This window comes from Camelus ferus, chromosome 9 (genome assembly GCF_009834535.1).
Source record: "Camelus ferus isolate YT-003-E chromosome 9, BCGSAC_Cfer_1.0, whole genome shotgun sequence".
Taxonomy (NCBI): Eukaryota; Metazoa; Chordata; class Mammalia; order Artiodactyla; family Camelidae; genus Camelus; species Camelus ferus.
The window spans coordinates 13,416,471-13,442,606 of NC_045704.1; the positions used below are offsets into that span (position 1 = coordinate 13,416,471).

At 50.3% G+C, this 26,136-nt stretch overlaps 3 protein-coding genes and 2 long non-coding RNA genes across 16 annotated transcripts in view; 3 read left to right on the forward strand and 2 right to left on the reverse strand.

Moving 5' to 3' along the window:
• Window positions 1–2,559, reverse strand: part of LOC116665659 — a 3,749-nt gene extending 1,190 nt beyond the window's left edge. The window contains exon 1 of the long non-coding RNA XR_004322275.1: window positions 2,462–2,559. This is a non-coding gene — a long non-coding RNA (uncharacterized LOC116665659). The remainder of the gene's footprint in view (window positions 1–2,461) is intronic.
• Window positions 1–4,371, forward strand: part of PLEKHA4 (pleckstrin homology domain containing A4) — a 19,350-nt gene extending 14,979 nt beyond the window's left edge. For 4 of the 10 annotated variants that reach the window (XM_032485597.1, XM_014561195.2, XM_032485596.1 and 1 more), the window contains 4 exons: window positions 1,438–1,599; window positions 3,025–3,083; window positions 3,491–3,603; window positions 3,908–4,363. In XM_032485597.1, coding sequence (XP_032341488.1) covers window positions 1,438–1,599; window positions 3,025–3,083; window positions 3,491–3,603; window positions 3,908–4,173 — 600 coding nt within the window. In that variant the 3' untranslated portion in view covers window positions 4,174–4,363. Of the gene's footprint in view, window positions 1–1,437; window positions 1,600–2,889; window positions 2,898–3,024; window positions 3,084–3,490; window positions 3,604–3,907 lie in introns of all 10 variants that reach the window. The other 6 variants (XM_032485592.1, XM_032485593.1, XM_006173825.3 and 3 more) reach the window with 3 other exon arrangements.
• Window positions 4,334–18,162, forward strand: HSD17B14 (hydroxysteroid 17-beta dehydrogenase 14). Of its 3 annotated transcripts, XM_032485632.1 has the most exons (11): window positions 4,334–4,474; window positions 4,801–4,939; window positions 5,426–5,464; window positions 5,577–5,659; window positions 6,276–6,342; window positions 9,062–9,153; window positions 15,698–15,802; window positions 16,035–16,102; window positions 16,217–16,313; window positions 16,401–16,516; window positions 17,035–18,162. In XM_032485632.1, the coding sequence occupies exons 2-11, from the start codon at window positions 4,852–4,854 to the stop codon at window positions 17,048–17,050; spliced, it is 771 nt and encodes a 256-aa protein (XP_032341523.1). In that variant the 5' UTR covers window positions 4,334–4,474; window positions 4,801–4,851; the 3' UTR covers window positions 17,051–18,162. The 3 variants fall into 3 exon arrangements, with proteins under 3 accessions (XP_032341523.1, XP_032341521.1, XP_032341522.1); XM_032485630.1 differs by having other exon boundaries at window positions 16,401–18,162; XM_032485631.1 differs by having other exon boundaries at window positions 4,339–4,474; window positions 4,736–4,939; window positions 16,401–18,162.
• BCAT2 (branched chain amino acid transaminase 2) overlaps window positions 16,572–26,136 on the forward strand; it is a 13,086-nt gene continuing 3,521 nt past the window's right edge. Inside the window, exons 1-5 of the mRNA XM_006173827.3 lie at window positions 16,572–18,439; window positions 21,687–21,761; window positions 22,082–22,285; window positions 25,762–25,872; window positions 25,961–26,080. Coding sequence (XP_006173889.3) covers window positions 18,242–18,439; window positions 21,687–21,761; window positions 22,082–22,285; window positions 25,762–25,872; window positions 25,961–26,080 — 708 coding nt within the window. The 5' untranslated portion in view covers window positions 16,572–18,241. The remainder of the gene's footprint in view (window positions 18,440–21,686; window positions 21,762–22,081; window positions 22,286–25,761; window positions 25,873–25,960; window positions 26,081–26,136) is intronic.
• On the reverse strand, window positions 17,901–21,471 carry LOC106729900. Its single transcript, XR_001366325.2, has 3 exons — window positions 21,337–21,471; window positions 20,767–20,894; window positions 17,901–19,023 (listed from the first exon to the last, which is right to left on the reverse strand). It is a non-coding gene; the product is annotated as an uncharacterized LOC106729900 (long non-coding RNA).

Below are 26,136 nucleotides of genomic sequence, written 5' to 3' on the forward strand. Positions count from 1 at the left end.
GGCCTCTTGTGGATTGGGTTTTGTCTGGGCACTGTGGTTCCTGAGCTGAATCAGACCAGATCTCAGGCACTGAAGAGCTTCAGACATAAACACTGCCAGAAGAGAGGGAGGCATGTGCTAATATGGGGAAAGCACAAAGCATTGGCGCCATTACAGAGCAGCTCCTGGGCAGCCTGGGCATGTTGGGGATGGTTTCCTGGAGGCAGAGAGACCTTGAAGAGTGAGTTAGAATTTATTAGTGGGGAAGCAGGGAAAGAGCTGGTGCCAATGTCCAGACTGAGGTGGGGATTTAGGAAGCCTCTGCTAGCCTACAGGCTGCCTTTTTTGTGAATTAGAGACAGATGCCCCTTCTGCAGGGGCTGGCTTGGTCAATGTGATGCAGGAAAAACAGATGTGTGGCGTGAGGAGGGCTGTGTCCCAGGCTTCAGTTGAGCCCCTGGGACATGCCCTGCCAAGTGTGGGTCCTTGGCTTCGCACAGGAAAGAATTCAAGAGCGAGTCCCAGTTGAGTTAAGGTAGATTTATTCAGAGAGATACATTAAAAGGCAAGAGAAAGGCCACAAGGTGTGGGGGTTGGGTGCTCAGATTAAAAGTAGGTACACCCTCCTTAGACAGAGTGTGGGCCATCTCCGAAGAGGGAGAGAGGGCAGCGGCTGCGAGGCACCCTGTTGCCAGTTTTTATGGGCTTGGTGGCTTCATATTGCTAATAAGTGGAAGGACCAATCTAACTAGCCTGGGGAAGGGGCTGGGATTCCCAGGAACTTGGCCATTTCCCACTCTTTGACCTTTTGTGGCTAGCCTTGGGACTGTCATGGCGCCTGTGGGCATGTTATTCACCATGTTAATATTTTACAATGAGCATATAATGAAGCTGAAGTTCTACTAGAAGTCAAATCTCCTGCCATCTTGAGCCTCAGAGCCTACTGGGGGTTGAATCTTCCACTGTTAATTGCTGTATCATTCCTTGAATGGCTGTGCCCTGCCCCCTTCCTGTCTCAAATGGAGGGCACCGTCCTTGGGCAGTGTGCAACTGGTACAACTGCACATGGTCTCTGGGGAGCACAGAGCACTGGCCTCCAGAATGCTGTCCATCAACTGAAAGGTTGTTCAGTTCAGGTCAAGGAACATCTCAGACCCTTCTTGAGTGCCAGACTCTACAAGGCAAGGTCCTCAGCCCAGTCCTTTTTTTAAAACTATTTTTTAGGGTGGAGGTAATTAGGTTTATTTATTTTTAGAGGAGGTACAGGGGATTGAACCCAGTACCCTACCACCTGAGCTATCCCCTCCTGCCAGTCCCTGTTTTCATGGCAGAGGGACAGGTGTAGAAAGATTCAGCGGTGAACTTACTGGAAAGGGCAAGACAGGAGACTGAAAGGTTTGGGGAAGAGAGAAAACGGAGGCCAAGGTTGGAGTCTCCAGATGTTTCTCATCTCCCCAGGTCCCCCTGGCCCGGCCCCGGATGAGCGCTCAGGAGCAGCTGGAGAGAATCCGCAGAAACCAGGAATGTGGACGGCCTCTCCCCCGCCCGGCCTCCCCCCGGCTCCTCACCCTGGGGAGGACACTATCCCCAGCCCGACGCCAGCCTGATGCAGAACCAAAAGTGAGGGGCACAGTGGGGAGGCAGTGAGGTGGCAGTGGGTCCTCTGTTCCCCCTTGGAGCCTCAGTTTGTCTCTCTGTAAAGTGGAGCTGTTTCCTACCTCCTTACCCAGAATAGATTTCCAGATTTACCTGCCCTGTACCTGTGCTGAAGTCAGCATCCTGGCTCCCTTAATGGGGGGAGGACAGGGTGGGATGGGGTGGGGTGGGCCAGAGACTACATCGCCACCTCACCAGCATTCTCCCTCCTAGGGGGGAGGGTCATGGGTCTGGGTTGGAAGCCCAGTTTTCTTTTTCAGTTACTATCTGTTGTCAAAGGCAAAAAAAGAAAAAAAAAAATTGAGCAAGTAAAGAAATCAATTTTATTCACACTGTTGCAATGAGGAACACACACCAGATCCAAAGGTCAGAATGTCTGAGCAGGATGGTTTCACCTTGGACTTTTCTAGGGAGGAATTAGATCAGTCATAGGTGGGGTGATTTTACAGTTGGGATTGTTTTTGTAAGCAGGAGGCATATCAGTCAGGGGAACACCAAATGTTTATCTCTATGTCTAGCTAGTTTTGACAGGACAAGGAGTTCAGCTAATCATTTATGGCAAAGGGATGTGAATTCGGAAGATCTGATTCTCCCTTGTCATAGGTAAACAACGGTGGGGTGTCATCTGTAAGTCTTGTCAATGAAAATTCAATTAAAATCAGGAAGAAAAAAGAATTTTCAAATGGAGGATTGTAAACCAGGTGACTGACTCAGAAAGCTTTGAGAACTGTTCTGCCTGTTAGAAGTCAAAGGCACGCTCATATACATTTTCGAGACAAAGGATAGTACATCAATATGATGTATTCATATTTTACGTAAAACTCACCAGGGATGCATAGTCCAAGTAAGCATGCACAAAGCCAGCTGCAAGTCTCTGTGATCCCCTATGGAGATGGGAACGGATGTTATTCATTTAAGAAGTTACATTGCTAAGCACCGGAAGATGGGGAGGGAGGGGGGATTGCTCTTTACTATGAACCAATCACTCTCATCTCTGAGGAGCTCTGGTTGATGTGTAACACAGATGCACACTGCTTATTATGGAAGGAGGGAGGAGGCCCAAACAAACACACAGAGGGAATTTTATGTTTAATTTTTCTTGTCCTGTCTTAAAATAGAAATTTCATCAATCTTATCTTAAGTCATACGGAGAAGAAGGGTTCTTTGCAGTAAGCATGCTTCCCAGAACACAAGAATGTGTGTGTGTGTGTTTGGGGCAGGGGGCTGATTTTCCTAACTCTCCCTGTTTTCCAGGAACTCAGGTAAAGTTAAAAATTGGCAGTGTGTTTGGGGCAATTCTATCCCCTCTCTGAGCCCCCTTCACTTCACCCTCAAAATGAGAACATGAGGACTTCCGTGAGGAATTCTAATGCCCCAATTCCTTTGTAGCCTGTCCTGGGACACTCAGTCGCCCAGAAATGGCTCAGAAGCTCCGGGTCCTGGAGCAGGTAAGGAACTGGAGAGCGGGGCAAAGAGCAGGGAAATCAACAAAGGGAAGAAGACTAGCATTACTATTGTCTCCTGAGTACTCCCCAGTACTAAAGAATAGATCACAGAACCTTTTAGAGACGCTTGAGTTCCTGGGGAATCAGAAAGCCGTAGTTCGCTGAGAGAACTGCAGTTCCTAGGTGAATGTCAAACTTTACCCCTATTTTAGGAAATAGGGGGTAGTTTTCTGGCAACTGGACTACAAATCCCATAATGCACGCGGGCTTTTAAAAAGAGGGTCTTGCAATATTTAAAATCCTTTATAGCCACGTGTTAGGGACTACAGCTCCCAGAAGGACACGCGCGGCACTGTGGTCCTTACTGTACAGGCTAATTATACAAGCCCCTCAAATCTTCTTTTTTCTAGCCCGAGGAACACCATCCCTTATTTGCCGACATCCGAAGGTCACCGCGAGCGAGTTCTCAGTCTCTCTCAAGCCCTGGCCACTGAGGCGTCACAGTGGCACAGAATGATGACAAGTGAGAATGGGCTGGAAGGTTGGGCTCTTGGTTTCTAGGAAACAGGGAGTCGGAGGCCTGGGATCCTAGGTTCTCGTGGGGAGGGATCTGAAGACTGCTGGGATTCCTTTGTCTTGATGAAGAAAGCTGGACAGGACTTGGGAGTTCTACATTCCAGTAGGAGGAGACCGGGGTCCAGGACTGCTGGGTCTAGGGGAGGAGAGGACTGGGAGCCCGGACTCCTAAGTCTGAGAGGAAAGGTCTGGGGGTCCGGTCATCTGGGTACCAAAGTTTGCCATTATCATTCCCCATTCGTCCTTTCCAGGTGGAAATGTGGACTCTCGAGGTGACCCTCTTCCCCCTGCGCCGCCGCCTCCGTCAGACCCCACGCTCCAGGTGTCCTCGCCCCCAAGATCTCCTCCAGTGACTGATTTCCGCTCCACGAGGTTCTCCCGGGGAGGTGGTGGTGGGCGCGATGCAGGCCCCACCTCCTGGGAGGCCAACTGGGATTCCGGGGCCGCCCCTCCCGCCCTAATCCAAGACGAGGGGGCGTGGCCTCTGCGAGTCACTCTGCTGCAGTCCAGCTTCTGACCCACCCAAACGCGACAGCCAATCAGAGCGTGAGGGCGTGGCCTGACGGTACCGCCCCGAGATCTGGACCGCCTCCCCGCACCTCCGGGCGTGATCTGGTCCCATGACCTAGAAGGGGAGTAGTTTTCTGAGGCCAAAGTTTGGTTTTCCCAACACTTGTCCAAATTTGAATTAAAACTTAGAAACTTTAGTCAATAACTTTGTGTCTGTTTGGGATTGTGACACTGATGTCTCTGAGAGGTTGAGCTGGAGTCGTGGAGTTCTGGGTCCCCAAGGAAGAGGGGACAGGGGCCCCAGGCTTGTAAGTCTGAGGAAGGAGGGAGCTCGGGATCTGGATTACTGGGTCTGAGGAAGGAGGGGGCTGGGGACCCGGATTCCTGGGTCTGAGGGAAGGGAGGATTAGGGACCTGGACATTTGAGTCCAAGGGTAGAGGGGGCCAGACGCCAGGAATCCAGAGTTTGAGAGGGGAGGGATTTGGGGGCCTGGATTCCCGGGTCTGAAAGAGGAAGGGGCCCGGGCCAAGCTTCCAAGCTGCTAGCTTTCCTGGCAACGCCCCTTCAGGGTCGGGCTTCCAGGGTCCAGCCCCTATTTACGGTTCAATCACACTACCTCACCTGACTTCGGAGGTGGATAGAAGCCCGGAGTGAGTGACAGAGGGAGAGACGGTCTACTGCGGAATGGCATCGGGAACGCGCTATGCCGGGAAGGTGGTCGTCGTGACAGGGGGCGGGCGCGGCATCGGAGCAGGGATAGTTAGAGCCTTCGGTGAGTGGGGTCTGGCTGGCTCTAAATATTGAAGTCTGGGAGAAGAGGGACCCCTGGGGGGTTAGTGGGTGTGGGAAGGAGTATTTTCTGTACTGGAATGTAGATTCTTACCTTACGAAATCTAATTTGCAAAGTTAACGAAGACTTAGGGAGTGGTAGCCTGGGGCCTGAGATTTTGGCGCATTTCCAATCTCCATTGCATCTCTTTCTCTGGGTCTCAATTATAGCTACAAAGCGGGTCTTGCAGGTTTAGGGTTTACTCTGAAACCAGGGTTGGGGGGCTCGGGAACCCCAGCAGGCACCTGGAGTAGCCAAGGAGAATAGGTGTCCAGGCTTCTGCCTTTGTCCTAGGGGGATCATCATGAGACTTTGGGGTCACTAGGAGAGCAAGGGGGAGACAGTCCCCACTCCAGGTGGCCACAAGAGGACAGCAGAAGCCTTTGCCAAATTCTGCTTTGGTATAAACTGTTCCCTTCCTATTCTCAGCGGAAAGCGGCGCCCAAGTGGTTATCTGTGACAAAGATGGTGAGTGAGGGTCCCTCATTCCTTACCCCCAACCCCTCCTCCTTTAGATCCAGAAGGAATCCAGGCCGCCAGGCCCCTCCTACCTCAGACCCCAGCCCTTCTCTTTCTGCAGAGTCCAGGGGTCAGGCTCTGGAGCAAGAGCTTCCTGGAACTGTCTTTCTCCTCTGTGATGTGACTCAGGAGGAAGATGTGAAGGTGAGCGTATTTTCTGTCCCTACCGTCCCCCTACCCCATCTTCAATTTCTCTCTCTCTCTTTAGCTTTGTGCTCTTCCAGGCTTTTGCACATGCTGTTCCCTCTACCTTGTCCTCTTCTCCTGGCTACATTGTACTGATCCCAAAGGTTTCAGCTCAATATCATTTCCCTAATTCCCCAAGAATTTCCCCAACTCTGCTGGCCAGGTTCTGTGTCTCCTGGGAAGAGTCTCCTTTATCTCCCACTCTTCAAGGCTTGTCACACTTGTCGCATGGAGTGGAACCAATAAATTCTTCACTGAAGTTCTCCTCTGAGAGATTTTCTCTTTCTTTAGTGTTTCTATCCCTTCCCTTTAGTGGAATCTCTGACATCTGCCCTTCACTCTCACCCGGTCCCTGGGTTTCTGGAGTAATGACTGCCATGTGAATGTCACCAGATCTTTGGTCCCTGGCACCCCTGACTTCCAGTCTCCTCTTCTCCTGCCATGCCTGGTGATTCTGGGAGGGGTCCCCCACATCTGGTTCCTGTCCCCTCAGCTGTGAATCTAGCCTCCCATCCTTGCCTTATTTTTGGGAGCCCGGTTGCAAACACCGCTCACTCACAGTCTTTCTCCTCAGACGCTCATTTCTGAGACTGTCCGCCGTTTTGGCCACCTGGATTGTGTAGTCAACAACGCCGGCTACCGTAAGTTGTGAGGCCCAAGGGCCATTCTCCACTGGTGTCGACCGACCTCGTGGCTTCCCACCCCATTTCTGGCTCTGTTCAATCCCTGTAGCCTCAGTGTCTTATCTACAAAGTGAGGCTGATGGCCCTTCTCATTTTTTTCCCTGAGAAGACATACTCTCAGCTCATGGTTTATTGGGCTTGGTGTAGAGGCTTTGAAGGGAACTTGCCATCAGCGTGATGACTGCCCTTCATAAGAATGCCTCACTTTGGTAAACCGAGGCTCAGAGAGGTGAACTGATTGGACTAAGGTCACGCAGCAAGGCCATGGTAGAAAGAAGCCTCTCTTACTGGCTGTGCAACTTCGAGCAATTGACTTACCCTCTCTGAGCTGCACTTTCCTTCTCTTGTAAGAATTTAAAGAGGTGACAGATACTAGCTCAGCCTTTCTCTCTGTGTCCTTTAGCCATTCAAAAGATATTTATTGAGCATGTACTATGCCCCATATTCTGTCCTAAGGACTGCGGATTTAACAGTGAACAAAATAGACCAAATATTCCTGTCCACATAGGATTCACATTCTAGAGTAGGGAAATAGACAAGAAAAGATGAATGCTTTTTTTAATCTTGATTTTAATTTTTTAATTTTTATTTTTTTTGGATTGAATATCTAGATTTATTTATGATTATTCAATTATTTAAATAACTTATGTATAAATACTCAAGTATTCAAATAGTTTGTAGCAGTGCCTTTTTAAAACACATTTATTGTCATATGGTTGTTGTACAGTAAACTACACTTATTTCAAATGTACAATTTGATGGATTTTGATAGATGTACACATCAGTGAAACCACTACCACAATTAAGAGAGCTAACATTTCCATCACACCCCAAGAGGTACAATTTTTGAATTCCCAATTTATCCTTTCCCACCCTCTTTACCCCCAAGACAGATAGGGCTAATCCTCATTATTTGCAGATTCCATATTTGCAAATTCACCTGCTGTGTGGGGCGTGGGGGAGGGGGTGTCTTGTAACCTCCGAATCAGTCCTCACTGTGCTTTCCTGGTATTCTCGGACATACGCGGAGAGGCAAACATGTGAGATGCCCACAGCAATTTTTCCAGCTAAGTCCAAACACGGTGATGTTCTGCCCTCTGGGTTCAGTTCTCAAACAAAGAGATACCCAGAGGAGGGAGACCGGATAGGGCAGGTAAGGAGCTTGCTCTCTGTCCAGCTGGGTGGGTTTGAATCCCAGCTCTGGCAGCCGTGAGTAGGACTGCCTCAGGCAAGTCACTTCAAACTCCTGAACCTCCTTTGCAAAATAAATAAAATAGAGTTTACCAGTATGGGTTGTTTTTAGGATTAAAGATTATAGTCCATGTTAGATTGCCACACAGCTATATACATAAACATATGTACATATGGACTGACACACATATGTCCTGTCTTATCTGTTGACGCTGCTTTAACAGAAATACCAAAGACTGTGGTGGCTTAGACCAAGGACATTTATTTCTCACAGTAATGGAAGCTGGGAGGTCTCAGATCAAGGTGGAGGCAGATGCAGTGTCTGCTGTAGGCCTGCTTCTTGCTGGGGCCTCACATGGTGGTGGAAGGGGCAAGGGACCTCTCTGGGGTCTCTTTTATGAGGGCACGAATCCCATTCAAGAGGGCTCCATCCTCGTGCCCTAATCAGCTCCCACAGACCCCCTGCTTTGGAACACCATCACATTAGAGGTTAGGATTTCAACATAGGAGTCTTGGTGAGGGACAAAAACATTCAGTCCACATGTATATATTATTATGTATATTGTATGCACATATTTTCCCTAGGAGCAATGGGTCAGTATTCACCAATTCAGTGTCCACTGCAACTTTATAGACTATGGGTGCCTTAAATGACGAGAGTCAATTGAATACATTGGCATGTCCAGTAGTGATAAAGGCTATGATGAAGAATTAAGCTGACTGAGGGCTCAGAGAATGAAGGGGCTGTTTTGGACGAGGATCCCAGGCGGATTCTCTGAAGGTGTTTGGTCTATTTTGTTCCCTGAAGGAAGCAAGGCCACAAACTCTGGGTGTCTAGGGGAGAAATAACCCAATATTTCTTTAACTTTCCATCATCTTGTTTCCGACCTCTCTGTCCCCTTATCCACTTAACTCCTAAAGCCTTTGGAAGGTTCAGGGTCCATTTTTTCCATAGTCTGTCTTTTCTCCTGTTCTCACTCCTACCTTTCCAGCTTTTTTCCTTCTGAATGTGGATTTTTCTGTCCTGCCATCCTCCCACCTCCTACTGTTTATTAGATAACCAGAACATTATAGTGCAAAGCGTCTGGCACGAATATTGACTTGTGAAATTTCTAAGCCCAAGAACAAAGTGTTACTCTCATTCTGTATTTTTTGGTGGTGGTGGGGTAATTAGGTTTGTTTGTTTATTTGTTTGATGGAGGTATTGGGGATTGAACCTAGAGCCTCGTGCATGCTAAGCATGCGCTCTATGCCTGAGCTATTTATTATCTTCCCTCAGCAAACCACATCATCTTAATCCAATTGTGAGACTCCTGTTTGAGAGACCACCATACAACCTCCTGATCTTTTCAGGATCACTGACCCTCTTGTTTGTCACCCACCATCCTATGCCCACCCCCAACCCCATGCCTATTTCCCTTCCCTGTTTTCTTGTCTTCAAGGCTCCCTCATCCTCATCTCTGCTCTCTCCCACCCTCACCCTTAGATCCACCTCCGCAGTGGCCCGAGGAGACCTCCGCCCAGGGCTTCCGGCAGCTGCTGGAGCTGAACCTGCTGGGGACATACACCCTGACCAAGGTGAGGGCTGGGGCCACAACAGTCAGGCCCAGGTTGTCAGACCCACTTTGTCGCAAAGCCAAATTTTTTTTGTGACTTGCTTTGATCTTATTCCCAAAGGACTCCCATTTTTTTTTTTGTCAATGAATGCAAATGAATGCGTGCAAATCCCTGCATTCCTCAAAGACTAGCTGTTGTAGGAACAGAACCCCCTCTTCTTAGGAACCTTCCAGAGTGGTGTGAGGGTACTGGTGCGGGATGTTGACAATATGGAGGGAAGGGTTGGGACCAGAGTCAGTCAGAGAGAGTTCCAGTTTTGCCACCTACTGAATAGTTATTAGGAGCAAAGAGCATCTCCCTCTTCCTCAACGTCTTTCCTCTGAATCTTCCCATAATTGGGTAATTAGGTTGATTTATTACTTTACTATGTATTTATCGAATGGAAGTACTGGGGATTGAACCCAGGACTTCTCTGCATCTTAAGGCACCTGCTCAACCACTGAGCTACACCCTCCTCCCCCTGCATCCATTTTAAAGGTAGACTTGTTAGGATTTCCTTATAGACTCGATGTGGGGGTGGACTTGAGAAAGAAAGGAATGGGTGTTTGGTTTGGTTTGGATTTATTTGCCCCACCCCTCCCCCCAGCAGCCAACAGGGCAGTGTTGCCAACCACCACCTTGCCACCCTGGGGAAGCCTGGGGAGGAGCAGGTGGTGGCAGGGAGCTGTCCAGTGTGGGATAGTCACCAGATGTCCACGTGGGGGCCATGGGTCTAGGGCAAGGGCTGAGGTCTGGAGACATGGGTTTGGAGCACACCAGCTTGAGGCTGGAGCTCAGAAAAGCAAATGCAGACAGAGGAGAGGGGAGGCCCCAGGAGTGGGTCAGCGGTCAGCCACGTGGGGAACCTCGGATGCCAACCTCAATACCTCATGTGACAGCCAGGTGAGATGTCCCCCGGCAGCTGGATAGTCCCTCGCTCAACCAGCGAGCCCTGGCTCCTGTCCCCAGTTTCTGTTTGCCATCTAAATTGGCACCTCCATACAGTAAGGTACACGTCCACTGCAGCCTGTAAACTGCATGTGTGTGTATTTCTCTTTCTCTCCCTCCCTCTCTCATTAGCTGTCAGCATTTAAAAAGAAGGGGGGCAGTGGGAAGGTATAGCTCAGTGGTGGAGCACGTGCTCAGCACGCACAAGGTCCTGGGCTCAATCCCTACTACCTCCATTAACCAAAAAATTAATCAATTAATTAAAATTTTAAAATAATATACAAATGTTTCATAAACAACTGGATTTCTGATTTCTCTTGAAAAGTTAGCTACCTGGACCCATGGGGAGGGTGACAGTCTGCTAAATGTGGTCTTGTCCTCCACTGTACCCCAGTCTCCCCCCACCATGGGCCTCCTTACTTTGTTACCTGTGAGGGGCTGATACAGAAGCCTTGTGTGGGAGTAGAGGTCTAGATATGGAGCCCACCTGTCCAGATTCTCTGCCACTTCCTCCTTGTGACATCAGGCAAGTTACTCCATCTCCCTGCACCTAAGTTTTTTCATGTGTAGAATGAGGCTAATAATGGTAGCTAATTCACAGGGTTGTTCTGAGAATTGAATGAGATTAAAATAAATACCCACAAAGCCCTTAGAACATGCCAGGCACAGAGTTTACCATCTGCCAGTTATTATTGTTTAACATGAACCTTGTCCCATTCTGTTCCTTGCAGCCCATCTACCTCACTCAGTTTGAGGTCTCTGGGATATGTACTCTGGGAAAATGAAGCCTGGGAGAAAGAGAAGGGAAAAGGTGAAGGCTGAGCTGAACCTTGAGTGGGAGGGGAGGAAGGAGAGAAGTAAGGCATAGGGTAATTCACTTACCAAAAGAGTGTGCAAAGGCCCTGGGGCAGAAACCACTTGGGTGTGTTTTAAGAACAAGAGAACTCCCATCTCCATCTCCCCTGAACAATTAGAAGCATAATGTTAAGCTTATTCTATCCATTGCCTCCTGCCATCCCCTACTCAGACATATAATTCCATTAGTAAGAACTTTATAAATACTACCAATGGATTAGAATGCTCATTTATTTTCGTTTTGACAAAATATTGTTAAAAATTAAAATTAAGACTTTTTAACATGACCAAATTACTGTTAGATTTCCTAAGAAAATTAACAGTAATTTCTTCCTACCATTTAATACCCAAGCCCTATTTCAGTTCACCCAGTGGTTCTCAAATGTCTTATTACAGTTGGTTTGTTCACACTAAGCTCCAGGCAAAGTCTGCCCATTACATTTGATTTCTCAGAGGACAAAGACTTTAGTCTCCTTATTCATGCCTCCAGCCCAGCAGCTAAAACAGTGGCCATTGCAAAGAAATTTGTGGACATGCGTTAAGTTGCTGCCATTATCACCACCATGATTATAACCATCCACACTGCCATCACCACCATCACTGCCATTACCATCATCGTCATCATTTTTACATCATTACCATCCTCACCATCATTGCCATCATCACCGTCATCATTACAATCTTCACCAGTTGCCAGCATCCCCACATCATCATCCTCATTACCTTCATCATCGCCACCACCACTAACATCCCTTGGAAGCTGTCTAAATGTCAGTTCTGAGACCCCAGCCCTGGCCTCCTGAATCAGAACCTCTGGGGTTTTGGTCTCCCTGGTGGATTCTGACTCAAGCCAACTTTAGTGATTCCCTTGGCTAGAGAAAACAATAGAGCAATCAGGAATATTTATATAGTTATCTTGTGGGCAACAGGCATCCACAGAAGATGTTTGAACAGAGAAGTGTCTGGTGTACACTCTCAGAGCTGGATTGGTTCTTAGAGACCTATCTGTTTGTTCATCTATTTATTCATCAAAGACTGAGCTTTCATAGATGTCAGGGAGCATTCTTGGTGCTGGTAATACACCACGTGGTCTTCGCTCTTGTGGAGTTTATAGTCACGGGACAGCTAGGTGTTCTATAAACGAGATGAGTTTCCACGGGTGAGAGTATTCTGGTTCTGGTTTGTTCTGGGAGCCAAGGAAGGCTTCTTGTAGAAGTGAAAGATGAACAACAATTAATTAGGAGAGAAGGTGGGGGAGACTGGTGAGTCAGGCCATTAAGAGTCCAGTGGGTCCTTGATGGAGCTACAGGGAGGTGCAGCTGTCCCTGGCAGAGAGAGCAGCCTATTCACAGGCCTGGCAGTGAGGGTTTGGAGTCCTTGAGGTGCTTAATGGAGTGAGTGAAGGGGGTGGTTCAGGAAGGAGTTGGGGGGCAAATACATGGGGGGATCTTGAGGGGCCAGGCTGAGACATCTGGTCTTGATCTCAAGAGAAATAGGGAGCCACAGAAGACATTTGAGCAAGGAAGTGATGTGAGCCCATTAATACTAACAGATCTTTAGTTATAACAGATCTCCCTGGCTCTTGTATGAGGAACAAATCAGAGGGCAAAGTCAGGTGGGAATTAAAGTCAGGAGAGGATTGCTCATGTGCAAGTGAGAAGAGGTGGCCTTCAGGGCCTCACCCAATCTGTTGCTTCTCTGATCCCACCTCCCACCACAGTGGCCCCTTTGCTGTCAAATGCACCCAGCCTGTTCCTGCCTCAGGGCCTTTGCGCTCACTATTCCCTCTGCCTGGCACGATGATCTCAAAGAAATCCCCACAAATCTCACCTTCCCGAAGCCCTCCCCTGGTGCCCTGTTTGCAGCTGTCCCCAGCCCAATGGTCCCATTCCCCTTCATCCTGCTCTACTTCTGATTTCATATCCCTAATCACACTCTAGAACATTCAGTAGTGTACTTTTTTTTGTTTCTTGCTGCCTCCCCCACAGAACTTAGGCTCCACAAGGGCAGAAATCTTTCCCTGTCTTGTTTCCTGCAGTGTCCCCAGTGTTGACTACAGTACCTGGCACATAATAGGTCCTCAACAACTGTTCGTTAAATGAATTAATGAGGTGGAGGGAATTGTATAGAGTCAAGAGATCCTTAGAAGGCACAATGGCCGGGGCTTGGTGATGGGTCTCATGAGGAACTGAAGGAGGTGGAGGCTCCAGAAGACTCCCTGATGCCCCAGGTCTCCAGCCTGAGACTCTGGGAGGGACTAGACCCCATGCTGGAGGCTGGGAACCAGGGGGTGGGGCAGATTTTCTGGGGAGACAATGGAATAAGTTTTGCAGGCAAGACACAGAAATGGAAATGGCCAAGGGTAGCAGGTCAGGAGCTTCAGAAGGTGGCTCCAAGGGAGATTGCAGGAGATGCTGGTGGAAAAACCAGCCAAGTGGGGGCTCCCCCAGCAGAACTCAGAGAGTGAGAAGCAGACCCTGGAACCCTAACCCTTAGGGGAAATGCAGTCAGGCCCCAGAGAAGCTGCAGGACATGCAGGAGAGCCAGGATCTTTCAGATTTGGTGTCGGAAGAGAGGGAGGGAGAAGAGGGGGAGAGTCAGGCCAATAAAAGACCAGGGGGTCCTTGATGTATCCGCGGAGGTGCAATGGGTGAGCTTGGTGGGGAGTGGGGGTGTATGGGAGCCAAGGAATATGTGGGAGGGCTGGAAAGGGGCCAAGGGAGTGTAGGACAAATATTTATTGAGCGTCAGCTGAGTGCCCAGGGCTGGCATGAGGGTGGCGAATTCATGTGTCTCAGCCCCCATGGACCACACCTTTGAGGGGTTGGGGAGGGGAGGGAGTTAAACAGCCCCGCGGGGAGAGATAAGGATGAAGGAGAGAAATATGGCAGGGGCAGGGCCTGGGGTGGGGGCTTGGGGAGGAAGGGTTTCAAGGTGGGTGGGAGTGAGGGGAGAAGGAGAGGGTGAAGGGAGGGGTGGTCCCTGAGGAGGAGGCTAGAGGATTAGGGTCCTCTCCCCGCCCCCACCCCCCAAGGTCCCCATATTCACATCAGTCATGCTGATATTATCTTAAAGTTCTTAGTACTTAGAGTTGGCAGAGTTTACGGTTGTCGGTTTTGGTCTCGGACTGCCAGGCCACAAATACTGGCTCTGTCAGGTGTCACATGACCCTCTGGCTAGTAGTCACCCTTCTGTTCTTCAGTCTCCTCACCTGGAGGAAGGGGTTGCTGACTGGACCCCTTTCTGGTACTGTTGTGAGGATTAAATGAGCAAATGGGGGTAAAGAGCTGAGAATAGGGGCAGGCACATAACTGATCCTCAACAAATTCATTCATTGAGTCCAGTGATATTTATTGAGCCTCTATTATGTGCCAGATACCTTAGTATTGGGGATGAATCAGAATAAGAAATTTCCACCGTCCCTCGTGGGTTTTTGCATTCTGGTGGGAGAGAGAGAATGAGCAAATGAGGAAATAAAAAATATATATAAATAATATATATATATATATAATATATATATATATATTTTATATATATATACATAAAATTCAAAAGGGGTGCATGACAGAGACAAGGAATCAGGAAGTGGCATGGGGGCCCAGGGAGAGGCAGTTTGCAAGTTTTAAATAGGATGGTCAGGGAAAACCTCACCGAGGTGACATTTGAACAGGATTTGAAATTGCTGAGGGGCTAGGATTGTCCAGCTTTAGCCCTGAAACTGTGGACTGAATGTCCCATGCCCCCAGAAACCCTTCAGCTCCTGGGAAAACTGGGAAACTTGGTCACCCTAGGAGTGAGTCACATGCTAGGTCAGGCAATATATTCCAGGTAGAGAGAATAGCACGTGCAAAGGTCCTGAGGTTGGAACACTCAGGGTATGTTTGAAGCACTGAGGACAGGGTGGAGGCCGTTTTGGGGTGAGTGGAGAAGGTTTGAAAGAGCTTCTCAGGTGAACTGGAGAGGCAGATAATTTAGGTTCCCTCCTTGACTACTTCTTGAGGAAGCCAGCTTGTGCCCGTTAATCTTTAGTGGCAGGGACAGGCCCTGCAGAGTCAGCTCAGCTGCTCAAGACAAGGAAGGGAAAGGATAGAATTTGAGCTTATTCAAGGTCATGTGTAACGAAAGAACAGTCAGAGTGGGAGGGAGAGAGAAGGAAAGGGAAGGGGAGAGAGTTGAGAGAGAATTTAGGGACCTCTGGGTGGCCAGGGGATTGTGGGGGAGATGGTGGCAGAATATGGGGTGTATTTCATGGACTCCCATGTCATGTTCTCACCACAGAGCTCTCACTGAAACTCGGAGAAACCATCTTCCCCTCCATGCATAAAAGGGATTCCTCCCATTTTTGTAAAATATGCAGCCATCTTGGTCTCTCTTGCATTTTCCTATCTGGTTATGGATAGGAGTTTGAGTAACATACAAAGACCTAGAGAGAGAGGCACAGAGACCCTGAGAGAAGGGGACAGGGGCACAGAAAGTGGGGGACAGAGACAGAGAGAGGCAGTAGAAGAGACATAGAGAAAAATCCCTTCCAGACAAGGAGACACTCCTTAGGGGCTGAGACTCAGAGATCCTGGGCAAACCAGAGAAGGCCGGTCCTTCATGCTGTCCCTATTAGACACCCAGATCAACTAGAGAATACACCAGGGAGATGGCCATTGTCCTGGCCATCTGGATGAATTTCAGCAGGGTTTGGGGCACTGTACTCTGCCTTCTGTCTCCCCAGCTTGCCCTCCCTCACCTGCGGAAGAGCCGGGGGAATGTCATCAACATCTCCAGTCTGGTCGGGGCAATTGGCCAGTCCCAGGCAGTTCCCTATGTGGCCACCAAGGTACCCTGGTCCTTCCTATAGGAGCCTCAGCCCTGAGGCACAGCCAGCTATGACAGGTTATGTTATGCAAGTGTCTCCTAAGAAACAGCCTGATACCTCCCAAGGAAGCCTGCGAGGAGGGCTTGACTTCCCGATGCTGATGCCCCTACTTGGTGCCTCTTAGTTGGGAGGAGAGGATGGGAGGACCCTCATCTTTCCTGGTCTGAACTTTCTTCTCACCCTGTCTTTGCAGGGGGCAGTAACAGCCATGACCAAAGCTTTGGCCCTGGATGAGAGTCAATATGGCGTCCGTGTCAACTGGTGAGCAGCTCCACATGGGCTGAGAGCCTCCTGGGGGAACTGGGAAGGCTATGAGTGAGCCCAAGAGGCAGTGTTTGCAGCAGACTTTACTGATCCTCTCTTCTTTCACTCCAGCATCTCCCCGGGAAACATCTGGACCCCACTGTGGGAAGAGCTGGCAGCCTCAACACCTGATCCCACTGCCACAATCCGAGAGGGCACACTGGCCCAGGTAGGAATGGGGGCCACCCAGGTGGTATGGGGGTTGTGGTCAGGTGGGGGCTCCTCTTGATCTCGATTTTCGCTTGTCTCTCCCCAGCCCCTGGGCCGCATGGGCCAGCCAGCTGAGGTGGGGGCTGCCGCTGTGTTCCTGGCCTCTGAAGCCACCTTTTGCACAGGGATTGAGCTGCTGGTGACCGGGGGTGCTGAGCTGGGGTATGGGTGCAAGGCAGGTCCGGGCACCCCAGTGGAGACCCCCACCATACCTTCCTGATCTCCCACATTTCCACTTGGGCCTCCCTGACTAGGGCTCTCCCACCCCAAACACAGTGTCCCAAATTCCAGCTTCTACATTCTGCCTCTCAGGTACCGCCCCCAATTGGAGACATTAAACCACCTCACAGGTTCCCAAAAAGCACTTTGCAGCGGAGGAGGAGGGCATCATTACATTTATTTTCAGCCCTTTATGAGTCCTACCACACGAGGACCCCATCCCCCGCCTCCCCCTCAGCCCCACGCATTCCCACGCGTGCCCTGGACCCGAGGGACTACAACTCCTGGCAGGCCTTGCAGAAAGAGCCTGTATGTAGGCAGGGGCTCCTGGGAAAGGCAGTGCTGGTCGGCTTCACCTGCGCGCTAATGAAAAGGTCCGCAGGGGAGAATAAATTAGACTCTAATTAGAAGATGATGGAGGAGGTAAAGCAAAAGACCTCCTCTTTATTTTTGGCCCCTAGGAGAGAGGATTGTTGACCTTGCTACTTGCGGAGTTGGAGAGTGGCCATCGCCAAAAGTCTTGAGGGAAGAGAAAGCTGGGGGTTGAAACTCCTGCGTAGGAGGGAGGAGGGGCTGGGGTCCGGAAAAACCTGGGTTTGGGGAAGGAGGGAAAACCAAGGGGTGTAGATTCCCTGGCTGGGAAGGATTGGAACCTAGACTCCACGAGGCGGGGCGACAGGCCCAGTCTTGGGTAAGTCCCCCAGGTGAGGAGGCGGAGCTGCATTGCTGCTGCGGATTGGCCGCGGCGGGGGTGTGCGGCAATCTCTGATTGGCCGCTGCGGAGGCTGGAGCGGTCTGGGCGCCGCACCCTAACGACTCCAGCCAAGGCGGTGGGGGAGGAGGACTGGGGAGAAGGGAAGAAAAACAGGGAGACATCCTGCGGGGGAGGGTTGTGAATCTGCCTGCCTGCCTGTGGCCCTTAGGGCTGGGGAACAGAATTTGAGGACAAAATGTCCCAGGGTAGCACAGTGACCTAGGACCCAGAGTTTAAGGATACAGCAGGAACGATATTTTGGTGTCACAGTCACCCGGATGGTGGAGTTGAGGGGCACAGTTACCGAGCACGATACAGGGGACACTGATGCAGGTTTGAATTGCTACAGAGAAGAGGGATCCTGTGGGGCTGTGATCGGCTAATTTTGCCTCTGGGGATCATGAAGTTGGGGAGACACTCTTGAAGGGAAACAGGCTGTTTATAGAAACTCATTGATGAATTGCTGGATTGGAAATTTTCGGGCCTCACTGGTGAAAGGGGCTGGAAGGAGGCATGGTGAACCGTGTGTGTGTTTAACTCTTAAAAAGTTACAAAGAATGCACATGTATCTTCTCGTTGGAAAGAAAACCTATATTCAAACAGATAAGTATCCAAACAGTGAACCTCCCCCTTCATCCCTACCTGCCACCCTCTTCAGAGTCCTTTCCCTGTTCCTGTGCATTTTTACATAATACCTGTGCCCACCGACATTTATAGCAAGAATTGTGATATGTAAAGATTTCTGCTCCCTGCCTTTCCCTTCTCTTGCTCGGGCTGCTTATCCTTGATAGCGCTCCACAATAGTGCTGAACCTATTAAAAGGCATTTTTTCAAAGACGTTGCATGGCGTGGGGGCTGGGGAGGGCCTAGGAGGAGGGTGTGTTTCGGCCGCCTTGCCCTGCCGGTTCTAGCGCATGCGCTCTGCAGCAGGGCCTAGCTCCCCGCAGGCGCCCCACATCTGGGAAGGCCTGGTCCATCTGGGGTGCCGGCTGGTGGCCATCCCACGAAAGGGCGTCAGTGGGGCGGGGCTGGAACGGCTTTTTCTCAGGCTGCGCTCTGGGCGGGCACAGTTACCCGCCACACCGACTATGGCCGCGGCCGCAGTGAGGCAGGTGGGTTCTCGGCCCAGTGCTGGGGGTGCTGGGGGACCCTGAGGCGAGGCGCACTTCCGGGAGGACCACTCGCCCGCGGCCGGTCCGGCGTCGCGCCGCTCCTCCCGCGCTCGGGTTCCGCTGCGGGGCGCCGAGGAAACGGGGGCCCCTTAGAAAAGAGCACGAAAGGGGGTGCGGGGGAGAGGTAATCAGTGGGAAGGGCACCTGGATGGGAGGTATGAGGAAGGAAGCACGGAGGAGACAGTAATGGGGAGGGTTGGGACTGGGGTGGGAGGATGGATTAGGAGGGAAGAGTCAGCCTCCTAGTTGGTGGGGGCACCAGGATAAGACATCCAGCACCTCTAGGAATGGGAGTATGATGAAGGCACAGAGTTCAGTCTCAAATCTGGACTGGGAATTGGACCCAAGGCCCGATTCTTTAACGACAAATGTAGAATGTTGTGTCCCTAAAATCTCTTATCTGAAACCCTGCACCTGCATTGGAAGTTGAGGCAGCATCTCATTGTCAGTGACAGATCCTCCAGGTGAAAGTAGGACCGTCCATTCTTACTGAGAGGATGTCAACAGGTAGAGCTTCGGAGAGTCTGTGAGTTTAGAGAACAGGGTTTCTCAGTGAGGAAGGAAACAGTAACAACTCAAAGAAGGAGGTCTTTACAACCCTTGACAGCTGCAGCATAACATTGGGAGAAGTGTTTCCTGTTAATTGTTCACCTGACTTTATCTGGGGCTCTTATTCCAGCTTGATAGATAGCAGGAAAGATTTTCACTTTCTTAGCATCTTAGTGACTGAGACAGGCCTGGGGCAGTCTAGGCTTTGATGGTGACCCTCCCGGGCTATGGTGGGACAGTCCTGGGCAGTGATAGGGACAGTATGGGGTTATGATGTGGAGAGTCTTGGGGTGTCATAGGACAGTCCCGGACTGTTATTGGACCTGGGCTGTGATGGGACAGTTCTACATGTCATGGAATCAGTGCTGAGCTGTGACAGGGACACTTTGAGGCTATGATAGAGATAGTTCCTGGCTGAGACAAGGACAGCACTGCACAATGATGGGGACTTTTCCCAGGCTGTAATGTGGGGACAGTCCTGGGCTGTAATGGGATACAGTGGAGGCTCCATCCTGTCACAGAGCCCTGCCTTGTGTATACCACCAACCCCAACCATTTCTCATTTCTTAATTCAGCCCCACTCCTTTTATACCCTTTCTCCCCAAAGCCCATCTGCCACCTGAGATCTCCTTTGGCTTGGGGTATCAGATGGAGGGGCACTTTCCCTGAGCAGAGCTGAGACTCCTGCCCCTAGAACAATGTCCTGGGAGAATGAAAGCATCTTCTCTTAGTGTGACAGGGTCTCTATGGACAATGCAGATTCAGTATCTCCTGGAAATGGTGCCCGGCACTTTCTCTCTTCCTTGTGGGTGTGTTTTTCTGCCTCTCCTGTCTGTCTCTCCTGGACATCTCTGTCTCTCAGCATCGCTGAGACAGTTTCTCTCCAGGTGTTTGTAATGGTCTGTCTCTCCCAGTCTTTACTCATTTCTCTAGGTCTCTCTTTTACTTTGTGCTATCACCTGACATCTGGTCTTTGTCTATTTCTCTCCTTTTCCCTGTTCATTCTCTCTCATGGCTTCTCTTTATCCTGCCTTCAGCATTTTCTTGATTTCTCCAGGCTTTACCTAGCCTGAATTTCTCTCCCTCTTGTCTCTTGTCTCTCTCTCTCTCCCTTGAAAAAAAAATTTTTTTTTTGAATTGAAGTATAGTTGTTTACAATGTTGTGTTAGTTTCAGGTGTCCAGCAAAGAGATTCAGATATGTATATATTCTTTTCTGATGCAAATTCTTACAAGATATTGAATCTAGTTCCCTGTGCCATACAGTAGGTCCTTGTTTCTCTTGCTCTCTTTCTGATCATTTCTATTTAGGTATCTCTTGGCCTTGATTTCCGTTCTTGAAAGTTTGTTTTCTATTTCCGTGTCTCTATCTTTTTCACACTCTTGCTCTTCCCTCTCTTACACTCCCCCCCCCCCACCCCACCCCCTGCCCATTCTGGCTCCTTCTGAGGGCTGCTTTCCTGCCTACATGCTGGCTTTCTCCTGGGTGTCCACATTTTCTCTATACTCTGGGTGTCCTGTCCCCTCCTATACAGAAACGTGGCTTAAGGCTTGAGCAGGCTACACATTGCCACCTAGAGGCCATGCCTGGGACCCACATGCTGATCATCCCAGAAGCCCTCTGCTCCCACACCCGCGTCCCAGAAGCCCTCGGCTTGGATGTCATGGCCTAGACTTTAGGACATTACAACCCTGCAGCCCGCCTCTGCCCATGACTCACCTACTGACCAGTGACTTCGGCCACTCACATCCGTTCTCAGTGATTGGTGTCAGTTCACCCATAAGGCAGGAGCGGGCTAGGGTCTTCCGCCTCTCCCAACCTCATGACACAGCTGCCTTCACCCTAGGCTGAGGAAAGAGGCATTGTGAAGTCAAAGACCACTGATGAAAGTTTACCATGCTGGACACAGTCAAACCTACTCTCCCCTGCTGGCCTCGGGCAGGACCACAAGGGAAGTGTTCATCTGAGCAGTGTCCTTTGGTGACTGGGGTGGTCCCAGGTCCATGTGGCTGCCCCTCAGTTCTGGGATCTGAAAGGAACTGGGATCACTGGTGTGGGATTGTGGCTTCAGATAAGCTGAGCCCAGTTGATCAGAAAGGATAAGGACTTGGACTTCTGGGTCTGAGGGAGGAGGGGGCTAGGGCCTGGAATCCTGGGTCTGAGGGAAGATGGGGCTGACTGCCCAGATTTCGGGTTCTGAGGGAGGAGGGGCCGGCGGAGTGTGACCTATAGGTCCCTCACTTTTCTAAATCTTCAGGTTTTGGGTCCCCCAGGGAAGCCTTCACTTACCTGCACACCTTCCCTTGTCGTCTTCAGTCTGAACTGGCCTCAGGGCTGGGGCCAAAGTTCCCTGGGGTGGGAGGTGCCTGTGTTTGACTTTGCTCCAGCATGGAGGAAGGGATGCGAGCTGATTCAGTTCTTTGTAGGGATGGCCTCATGGAGGCAGAGATGGGGCTTGGCCTCCTTCAGGATCTCCTCTTGGTCAGGGCCACATGCCCTGCCTAGAATGCACTGGGCCTGGGACAGAGCAGGCCAGAGGGACCTCCCAAGTGCAGGAGGTGACAAAGGTGGTGTCTGGACCCCCTGCTCCCTCTCTCTCCCGGCCTCCTCACCTTTCTTACTTCTGTTTCCACCCCCAGATTTGGGCCCGAGAATTTCTCCCTGTCCCTTGGCTTCTGTGTGGTCCCAGAAGATATGCCTCGTCCAGCTTCAAGGTGAAACGAAGGGCTATACTTTTGGATCTTAGGAGGAGGAACTGGGGGCCTGGACCACTAGGTCTGAGGGAGGAGAGGGCTAGGGGCTGGATTTGGGCATCTCCAAAAGTTCCAAGGCCCAAAGGTAAAGGTGGGTGGCAATGGAGTAGTCTAATTGCCTGCCATCAGGCCCTGGGGAAGAGATGACACTACATGTCCCAGAAGCCTCTGGGGCTGCAAGTCCCTCTTCTCTCTGCGTCTTACCCCCAGGGGTTCATGGGAGTTTTAGTTTTTCAGATTGGAGGTTGTGGTCAGATTCGAGGACACACCTGTCTCCTCAGGCTGTGGACCTGCAGCTGGAAATGACACAGAAGCCTCATAAGAAGCCCGATCCCAGCAAGCCCCTGCTGTTTGGGAAGACATTCACCGACCACATGCTGATGGTGGAATGGAACAGAGAGAAGGGCTGGGGCCAGCCCCGAATCCAGCCCTTCCAGACCCTCACGCTGCACCCGGCTAGCTCCGCTCTCCACTACTCCCTGCAGGTGGCGTGGTGGCGGCCCTCCATCCCCGTCTCTCCCTGCTTCTCTTCCCTCTTGCTGGGTCTACCCTCCTGGGTTTGCTTTTTGTGTGTTTCTCATTTCTGGGCCTTCTTCATCCATCCATTGTCTGAGGCTTCTCATGTCCCAGGCTTCGTGTTGGGCGAGGCTGGCTTGGTTCACTGAGATGAGGGGACCCAGTTCCGTCACTTGAAAACCCCACCTTTTGGTTCCAACTCAGGGAGATCCGGGCTCTGATGGAGGCAGCTGAGGCATTGTGGGAGGCCAGAAGAGGAACCCTACCCTCCCTCGAATTTGAAAGAAAGTGGGGTCTTTCCTGTCAAAGAGGGGAGCTTAGGTGGTTAGAGGGAGAGGGGACAGCCAGTGCAGACACCAGTGCAAAGAAAAGCCCCACATATTTGGGGAGGATTGTGGGGTTGGGGCCTGGTAGGGAAGGCTGAGGATGTCATCAGGGCCAAAGAAGAGCTGAGGAGTTGGGACCTTGTCGGGGTCCTGGGAGCCCTGGAGGGATCTGAGCAGGGTTGCAGCAGGCCCACTCTAGGTATAGGAAGACCCCTCTCAGGCCACGTGAAGGGCTGAGCTGGGGCCAGAGCTCGGGGATGCATGGAGGGGTTGAGACAAAGAGATTCAGGGGCAGAGACATTCAGGGACACCAGGGATTGGCAGGCTGGGTGAGAGAAGGGCAAGGAGGGCCAAGGGTGATGCCCAGAGGTAAGGTCAGGTGACCATGTAGACCATGGGAACGGCCCCCTATGGGGACACAGGAGGAGGACTGGCTCCTACAGACTCGGTGAGGGGTCTGTGAGGACAGAGATCCCCGAGGCCTGTGGTTTCCGACCTCAAGCACTGGCCGAAATTAGTCTTTCTGAGGAAGCTTTCTTTGTGAGAAGACTTGGATGAACGTACTGCACGTCTAGTCGCTGGTTTGCAGTTGGGGTCCTTTTTGTCCCTTAAGACATAGTTCTGTGAGGTTAGTCATGTTTTTCTTTTCAGAGTTTTGATAGTTTTTCTTCCCACCTCCTCTGCACATTTGACTAGAACCAGTCTGTCCTGTGCAGAGTTGACACAGCTTTGGGAGCAGTTAGATATGAAGGACGGGCAGTCGGGGGATGTCCACAGATCCCCCCAGGAAGGTTATTTTTGGAGACCACCATTTACCTCTCCTCTCAGCCCAACACCCAAGGGTGTCCCACCGCTAAGGACCCAGTCCTTTTCATTTAGTGGAGTGAGTGCAGAAGGAGGAGTTTAGATACCCTGGCATCCACAACACACTTTTTTGTGACCCCTCCCATCTAGGGCACCTGGAGGGCTGAGGCCAGCTGAGGGCATGGGCAAGTCACATCCCCATGTCATCCCGACTCCGGGGCCCATGTCAAATAACACGCCAACTGCTCGTGTTGTCATTTTTAACTTTTGTGGTAATAACACACATCCATAACAATACATAAAACATAGGGTGGACCATTTTAACCATTTTAAAATCTACCATTCAGTGACATTTCGTACATTCACAGTGTTGGGCACCATTACCACTATCTGATTCCAGAAATTTTTTTATCATCCAAAACAGAAACCCCATACCCATTAAGGAATCACTCTCCAAGCCCCTCACCCCAGCTTCTGGCGACCATTAATTGGCTTTCTGTCCTCATCTCCCTGCATTTTTTTTTTTTTTCAATTTTTGTCTCCCTTTACAGAGGTACTGGAGATTAAACATGTTCTACCACTGAGCTCTACCTCCACCTCCCTATGTCCCTGTATTTTTAAACTTGTAATTTTATTTGGAGTGTTTTTTTTAAAATGAAAAATAGCTTTTTAAAAAAAATGGGTCATATATTTACCCAGTTCAAAAATGTCAAAGAAGGAATGATTATAGCTCCCCAGCTCCCGAGCCGCCTCTTCACCTCCCGCAACAGCAGCCCCCAGTACCAGCCCCCGTGTCCTTCCAGAGGTCTGCTTTCTGGATAGCAACACTGACATGTGTAATTGTTTTACCCCATTCTTCTCCCACCAAACTCACCCACTTTGGTACATATGGTACACTCACTGTTTTGCATCTTGCTGCCTTCCTTTAAAGTAGCTTGGAGGGTTCTTAGTGGGGAGGGTATAGCTTAGTGGTAGAGTGCTTGCCTAGCACGCACGAGGTCCTGGGTTCGATCCCTAGTACTGCCATCAAGATAAACAAATAGATAAACCCAACTACCCCTGCTCCCTGAAAAAGAAAGAAAGAAAGAAAGAAAAAGTAGCTGTAAGTTTCTTGAGCAGCCCTTGAAGAATTCCCCCCCCCCTGCTTTTTGCTGCTGTGTAGTAGTCTATCCTAACTGTGCCTCCTTTAGATAATCCCCTACTGTTGGACACTTAGGTTGTTTCCAGTCTTGTGCTATTATAAACAGTGTTGCAATAAACCAGCCAAGGCATCACTTCCTCTAAGTGCCAGTGTATCTCTCCTCTCAGTTTCTGAAACTGTTGGACAAAAGGGTATGTGCACTTGTAACTGTGACAGGGGTTGAGCCACTACCACCTCCACAGAAGTTGTATCAGTTTCCACACTTACCAGCCCAGCCTGTTTCCTCTTACCCTGGGTGACCCTTGTCAAACCTTTAGATTTTTTCCAGTCTCCTAAGTGACTTTAAAGGTACTTCAAAGGTTTTATTTTATTTTATCTTTTTAAGGTTTTTTTTGGGGGGGGGTAATTTGATTGATTGATCCAAGATTGATTTTAAATGGAAGCACTGGGGATTGAACCCAGGACCTCATGCATAAGCATGTACTCTACCACTGAGCTACACCCTCCCCCTTTATTTTATCTTTTAATTGAAGTATAATTGGCTTACAATATTGTGTTCATGTCAGGTTAGAATCAGCCAAGTGTTTCGGTTATATATATATATGTATATATATATTCATTTTTTCCATTCTAGTTTATTACAAGATGCGGAATATAGTTCCCTGTGCTATACAGCAGGACCTTGTTTATTTAAAAATGATTTTATTTGGAGGAATTTCAAACATAAAAGTGTGACAATAATTCCCCCCTCCATCACCCTCCCTCATCAGTTAGCACAGGCTTGTCACCGTCTTTTTTCACCTGGACTTCTACTAACCCTTTCTCCTTTCTGTATGATGTGGAAGCGAATCCTGGACATTGTATTATTTCATCCATAGCAATTTCAGCGTTCTGCCAAAACACAGGGCTCTTTAAAAGCGTAGGTTCATTCCTGAGAAACAGTCCTAGTAACACGGAAACGGCTTAAGCAGAGCATCCTCCGTGCACCTCTGTCTCTGGGTCTCTCTGAATCTGTATCTTTTCTCTCTCTCCCCTCCTCTTTGTGTTCAGCGTGTTCACCTCCTCCCCGCTCTCTGCATTTTTCTGTCTATATCCCTGTGTATCAGCCTGTCTCCCTGGCTGGCTGAGGTGGTCTCTGAGCTCTGACCGCCTGCCCGCCTGCCTGTCACTGCAGCTCTTTGAAGGCATGAAGGCGTTCAAAGGTAGGGACCAGCAGGTGCGCCTCTTCCGACCGTGGCTCAACATGGACCGGATGCTACGCTCGGCCCTGCGCCTCTGCCTGCCGGTGAGGGGCCCTGGCCGCCCTGGGGGAGGAGGGCGCGGGCAGGGGCGAGGATCGCGAGGGCCGCCTGACTCATCGGCCTCCCGCCCAGAGTTTTGACAAGGTAGAGTTGCTTGAGTGCATCCGCCAGCTGGTGGAAGTGGACAAGGACTGGGTTCCCGACAGCACTGGCAGCAGCCTCTACGTGCGGCCGGTGTTCATTGGCAACCAGGTGGGCCGGCTCTCAGTGGGTTGGGTTGGGGTGGGGACGACACTTGGCGGGGTGGT

Bases quoted from the DNA above. Each gene is read 5' to 3' on its own strand.
- HSD17B14 (XM_032485630.1), top strand. From the start codon at position 4,852: ATGGCATCGGGAACGCGCTATGCCGGGAAGGTGGTCGTCGTGACAGGG. The intron at 6,343-9,061 runs GTAAGTTGTGAG...CCTCACCCTTAG, and splicing joins AGTCAACAACGCCGGCTACC to ATCCACCTCCGCAGTGGCCC. The intron at 9,154-15,697 runs GTGAGGGCTGGG...CTGTCTCCCCAG, and splicing joins GGACATACACCCTGACCAAG to CTTGCCCTCCCTCACCTGCG.